The sequence below is a fragment of the Prionailurus bengalensis genome, chromosome D1 (assembly GCF_016509475.1).
Source record: "Prionailurus bengalensis isolate Pbe53 chromosome D1, Fcat_Pben_1.1_paternal_pri, whole genome shotgun sequence".
Taxonomy (NCBI): domain Eukaryota; kingdom Metazoa; phylum Chordata; class Mammalia; order Carnivora; family Felidae; genus Prionailurus; species Prionailurus bengalensis.
Genome location: NC_057346.1, coordinates 101,156,173 through 101,162,963, shown reverse-complemented (window position 1 = coordinate 101,162,963; position 6,791 = coordinate 101,156,173). Strand labels below are relative to the sequence as shown.

Genomic DNA, 6,791 nt, shown 5'->3' with positions numbered 1-6,791 from the left:
CCTACAAAACCAAAAGACCAAAATTGAAAAGCACTGAGGCAGCCTTTCCCATCCTGGATTCTTCCAGGGAATCTGAAACTGGATTTTTCAGACACTATTCAGAGCCAAAAAAGAAACTGTTTTCATGATGCCCAAATACACATGACAGCCAGGAAAGCTAAGCCAAGCTAGGTCAATGTTATAGAGATACTCTGAAATTGCATTTCTTTTCCTCCAAATGTTCAGATACCCAAAAAGTGGTTCTCCAAATATAAAAAGAGCAAAGCTTCTTCTCTCCTCAACTTTTCTTTCTCTTCATTGTTCATTGTGCATTGTTCTCTAACCCCTCTTCTATCCTATATCTCTCCACATATTCCTGCTGCCAACCACCTCACTGCCTCTTCTCTGTGAAGATCATGGGGACAGACAGCCTGACAAAAAGCAGATACCGCCCATCACTGCCAAGTGTAAAACTCTCCTTCTCCCACCATTCACAGAACTTTGAGAGTGTTTTCCAGGGACAGTCCAGGTTTTCAGTGAGGTTTCCAGCTTTTCGTGGAGTTTGAGGGTCCATCCATGTAGGTGCCCCAGTGAGTCAGGCTCAGGAACAGATTCCACCATAGAATTTTCTCAGAACATCTTCTGCAAGTCCCAGGTTGTCAAGACCGCTACCTCCATTTCTAGGTTCCAGTTCCATATGGATTAGCTCCATGTCCAAGTTCTTGAGGACCAGAATAAAATCTAGAAAAAGAATTGGTGTGTGCACACACATACACACACTACACAATCATGCTGCCACTAGTCAGTACATTTCTTTCTAAATACTAATACAAATTTGTACAGGAAGTGAGATTATCATGAAAACATGGCCAGATGTCAACTAAGGACCAGCTTAAGTTGTTCAAAATGGTTACGAACTTCAAGTAATCCTATTCTAATGCACTCCTTTCAGAAAAAGGGATATGTACTTATTTGTATTTATCACTATTAATACAAATAAATATATGAAAAATGAGTACAATTAAAATTTCTCAATTGTTTTTCCCCCAATGAGAAAATTTTACTTTTCCTGTCCATGAAGGAAAATCAAGCTCTTAAGGAAATATACATTAGAATCCCTGAATATCCTGTATCAACAGAAGTCATACTTTGCTACACCATAACTTTTTCATGGCATTTTTCACTTCAACATTCCTCAGGGTATAGATCAGAGGGTTGAGCAAGGGCGTCCCAATTGTATAAAACACAGCCACCATCTTGTCTATTGGAAATGTGGTTGGTGGGCGTGTGTATATGAATATACATGGACCAAAAAATAGGACAACCACAATAAAGTGGGAGGTGCAGGTGGAAAGGGCTTTTCGCCTTCCTTCAGCACTGTGGTTTCGCAGAGAGTACAAGATGACAACATAGGAGGTAAGCAGGATTATGAAACTCACCGTGCATATGGCCCCACTGTTAGAAACAAGTAGCAAATTTATCACGTAAGTGTCCATACAGGCAAGTTTCAACAAGGGCTGAAAGTCACAGAAATAGTGGTCAATCACGTTGGGGCCACAGAAAGGCAATCTCAAAGCCAGGAGAATTTGTGCTGAAGAGTGGATACAGGATCCCACCCAGCTCAAAATCATCAGCACACTGCAGACACGCTGGCTCATGATGGTTGTGTATCGCAAGGGCTTACAAATAGCTATGTAGCGATCAAAAGCCATGAGGATGAGCACCAAGATTTCCAGGCACCCAAAGAAATGAGCTGCAAAGACCTGAGTCATGCACTCATTGTACGAAATGGTATTCTTCTGAGTAATGGCACCCACAATCAATCTGGGAGCTATGGTTGTAGAGAGGCAAGCATCAGAAAACGACAGATAGAATAGGAAGAAGTACATGGGACTCCCAAGGATCTTGCTTGTTTTAATAGTCACCAAAATGAGAAAGTTCCCCAACAGTGTCGCAAGGTAAAGAATCAAGAAGACCCCAAATACTGCCTTCTGCTTTCCTGCATCCTGTGTCAACCCAAAGAGAATGAATTCAGTCACACTGCTATTCATCGCAATTCTACTGGCTGAAAGTAAGGTGCAGTTGAGGACAAGGGCTGAATCTGCAAAGAGAAGAAAAGAAGTGACAGCTTGGGAAGATCACTGGGCTGAACTCTGAATGCCTTGCTTTTGCTCCATGTTATGTTACCTCCGACTGCCTTCAATCCTCTATGACTCTTGGTAAATGTGCAGATGCCCAAGCCTCTCCCAGATCTATCTGTCGATTCAGAAGCTAACTTCCTTGGATCAAAGCCTTTGCATTTGGGGAGGTAAAATTAAATGTCCTTTAAAAATTCAATTCCTACCAAGAGAGAAAACTGCAGCACTTGAACTTTCCTTGGGCAAGTGACTTATCTCGCTGGAAATTTAGCCTTCATATGAAAAATACAGTGCAAATATTTGCCTTACCTGATCCTGAGTTTCCCTAAGAATTAAACATATTTTTATGCACACATATAGACACATATATTTCACGTGTTATGCATTTTATCTACATGCTTTGAATTCTGAAAAACACTATTCCACTATAATTAAGCACTCATACTGTTGAGGAGTCCCTCTTGATGAAAATATTCTCAGTTCAGTTCACTCATTTTTGGGTCTCTGACCCCTTCATCTCTGACCCCGTCAATATCTTGGATGAAATATGATTTACAAAAATCTATTTTCACAGTCTTTTACTTACACCTCTCGTGTTCAATGTCAACTTCCCTGATGCATTATATGACAAATGTCAGGACAACTTTGAGGTTGGCATAATTGAGGAAAATCGTTTACCTTCTTGGCTGTACTGTTGAACTTAACTCATTATAATATTGTGCATCTCGGCCTATGAATTCAACATGCTATAAAATTCCTAATGATGCCTATAATCTAAATTGTGTTTTTACTCCGAGTTGTTCCTTTTTACTCTGAATTCGTTAGGATACTTCTAAAAATATCATCTGAATATTATTCCATAATTCCAACATACTATGTTATAATTGTTCTATTTCAAGTTCTTGTTCCTAGCACGTATAGTTTGTCATTGAAATCATCATATAATAACATTTTGTGTCCTGATTTTGACTTGGAATTATTATAACACTTCTTCCCATGTTATTATACTTTTCATTAGTTTCATTGTTAATTTAATTATGTGACACTGTATAAGTTTTTATAAGTGGCATCTTTTTGACTATTTGTCCTTTGAGATATTTATATTGCTTCCAATTTTCACTCACATAGATAACAACTCAGGGTAATATCCCAAGTATGATATTGCCATCCCAAAGCTAGAGATTATCATTGCTATTTATAATCATTAAAAACGTTTTTCAGTATTTTGTGTCTATTTGTTAGCTATATTTTATTATAGAATAATTCATGATTAACATTAATTATCCAAATTACACAGGAAAATGAGAGAAGAAAATTAAAATTTGTCTCCAGTTTATTGAATCTATAATCCTACTCTCCAGAAATAACTACTTTTGGTTTCTTCTATGTCATTTAAGAAAGATCCTATCAGTATATTTACATATGTGTGTATTTCTACATCTTTTTACTATGTAAAAATATGGTCAATATTTCAAAGTTGATGATTTTGCAGAAAAGCTGATGAACATGATGACAAACAAAAAGGTTTTGTTTTGACAGGATCTGATTCTCTCATTTGGTTAACAGAAAAAATTGTATTAAAATATGCATATACATTTTTGACCCCAACCACATTTTACACTGTTGCCACAATTTTCATGAAAATAGTGTTCTTTTGAGAATGCTTTATCTTTGTTCAGTTCATATTTTGCAATCATGATATTTTATCTGGGATGGCTATTCATCTAGAAAAATAACTACGTTTTTTATTCAATGACACAGTTGGTACAGTCAGATGTCTTGTGTTCAAATCCCAGCTCCACTATTTACTACCTTGGGAAAGCCACTTTAAACATAACCAGGGTTACTCTGCAGATGAAATGAGAAAAAGACCCAGCATATAATGAGTGAGAATTGTGTAAGTCCCAGCCTCTGCTACTTTCCCTATTCTGATTTCATTTTTTCCCTTTCCTGTGACTTTTTTTTTCCTTTTCTTATTACAAGCTACCAATTTCCCCATTTTCATTTAGCCTTTTTCCCAACATTTTAAAATTACACTAACTATGCACTTCTCTCATAATTCCATAGTTATCTTTCATTTGAAATATTGAATCCCAATTATCTGGATTCTTTTATTGTAAAGAATGGGCAGAATACTTGTTCTTAATGACTTTTGAGTTTAAAGACACATGTAGATGCAATACTACATCTGTACAACAGTTTTTCACACTAGTTTCCTTCCCCCAGTGGCTGAAATCATCTCAGCACTGTGGTTCCTGCTAATTTGCTCATGGTGATCAGAAGCTGGGAATGGCAACTCCAAACATCGTTCATAAATACTAAAAAACAGGGGCGCCTGGGTGGCTCAGTTGGTTGAGCACCCGACTTTGGCTCAAGTCATGATCTCACGGTTCGTGAGTTCAAGCCCCGCATCGGGCTCTGTGCTGACAGCTTAGAGCTTAGAGCCTGCTTCAAATTCTGTGTCTCCCTCTCTCTCTGCCCCTCCCATTAGCACTCTGTCTCTCTCTGTCTTTCAAAAATGAATAAATGTTAAAATAAATAAATAAATAAATAAATAAATACTAAAAACAAAATACAAAGTGCAAACAGTTTCCCTATATGTGACCCATGATGACATGAGAGTAGGAATAAAATATACCCAAGAGTTTGTGATCCAAAGATATGAAAATCAGAGGGGTGAGAGCATTTGACATGAAAGAAACCAACCAAAGTTTTAATGGGGATCATGGGACAAATAGAGAAGAACAATGTGAAACCTCTGGTTTAGACTGATTCTAGTGTCACAGCAGAAAAACTTGGAAAAGTAAGGTTTCCTTTCTGCCAAAGGCCATGGAAGCCACATTATGAACTTTGAACATGGTTTTGCAGTCAAGTATGAGATTTGAGGATATACAAGATATGAGAGCTGATTTTATTAAGATTTATTCAGCACCTAAGAACAGAATCATTCAGCTGTTTATCAAAATTTAATCATCTGGTTTTTCTAAGTTTAGTCTAGTTGGATTTGGGCTTATCTGGAATGAGGTGTCTTCTCCCTTCAAGATGTCAGGGTTGTGCTGAAGACATCCATCTTTGAATTCCCTGCACTTAGAAACTCAATGGGCAGTATACCGGTGGATCCACTGTGGCCCCAACAGAAAGAAGACTGGCCCACCAGGCATCCCGAGTATGATTCAATGGTGACTCCAGACCTGTCCCTTCCCTCTCAGAGAAGGAGCAGATGGGCTCCCTCTCAGCTGTCTCTGTGGGGGGCGGGGAAGAGGCAGCAAAATCACACACCTCCTCTCAGCTTTAATAGGATCATTTTGTTGTTGTTGCTTTTGACTTTGTTCTTGTTGTTAAGACTTTAGTTTTGTAGAGCAGTGTTAGATTCACAGCAACACCAACACACAGGTACAGAGATTCTCCATGTGGTCCCTAGCCCCCCACACAAATATCACCCCTGCCATTATCAACATCTCCCTCCAGAATGGCACATTTCTCGGAACTGAGGAGTCTACTGTGACACACCCTTATCACCTAGAGTCCACAGTTTACCCCAAGGTTCACTCTTGGTGTGGTACATTCTATGGTTTGGATAAACATTAATCACAGACATCCATCATCGTAATATCATACAGAATATTTTCACTGATCTAAAAACAGGATCAGTTTAGATTCTCAAAACGCGATATAAAAATTCCTTTCACACAGTGTCTAATACTCATTAAGTTCTAACTAAAATGGCTCACACCATTTTGTTGGAGAAAACTAACACGTTGAGGGCAATATCTATGTGAGTTTTCATTGTGAGTATTATTAGCTCATACATAGCATGAAATTGGACTGGTATCTCATAAACCAGTCAGTATTACAAATGGCCTGTCCTGGCATTCATTAAGTGGGCCCACTATGTTTCTAAACGGAAAGAAAGGACACAATTTCAGATCTTCCCTCTTACCCTCACTCTCCGTCCTCTCCCTCTTTTTACCTCCTTGCTCCAACTTGAAAAGGAAAAGCGGGCATTCCAAAAATATGGTGAATCATAAATTCTAATTCAATGGTTACTGTGGTTTTCAAGTGCAAAGGCTCAAACTCTGTGCCATAGTCTTGCTTACCACCTTTCCTCCGGTGCTTCTGCTCATGTGTGTTCCAGCCATGCCTGACACTTGCTGTCCCTCATGAATATGTCCCGACCATCTCATTCCCTACATTTTCAATGTTTCTTAGTGGCTAAATGACCTTCCTCTGAAACAACTTCCACTCTCCGTTGCTACCTGTGTCTAGAGTACCCAATTCACCCTCTCAGCAAAGCTTTCCAGGTTTTCCCAAACAACCTTCCAGTGTTAAAATCTGTGTGTGTGTGTGTGGGGGTGGGTGGGTGTGTGTGTGTGCGTGTGTTTCGTGAATCGTGCAACCCTTGATTAGAGCCATCATTCCTTTTCCCTTTAATATTTTTGTTCATTGGATTTTATATCTCGTGAGGCAGGTTCACATTGTCTATTTTGTGCACTTCTGGCCAGTCTGGGAGGCAGGTTAGGAGAGAGCAGTCAGAAAGAAACCAGTACCAGGATGCAAGCCTTTTTTTCTCATGGCAACCTCTCCCTCTGCAGCTAGAGGCAGCCTTCATCTTATCAGCTTTTCTTTTAAAACACCTAATTTGGGGTGCCTGGGTGGTTCACGTGATTAAGCATC

The 6,791-nt window shown here is 39.0% G+C and overlaps 1 protein-coding gene across 1 annotated transcript; it reads right to left on the bottom strand.

Annotated features, from left to right (window-relative positions):
- Positions 1-1,121: 1,121 nt before the first annotated feature.
- On the bottom strand, positions 1,122-2,030 carry LOC122482729 (olfactory receptor 4C11-like). The gene has a single exon (XM_043579027.1). The coding sequence runs from the start codon at positions 2,028-2,030 to the stop codon at positions 1,122-1,124; it is 909 nt and encodes a 302-aa protein (XP_043434962.1).
- Positions 2,031-6,791: the final 4,761 nt, after the last annotated feature.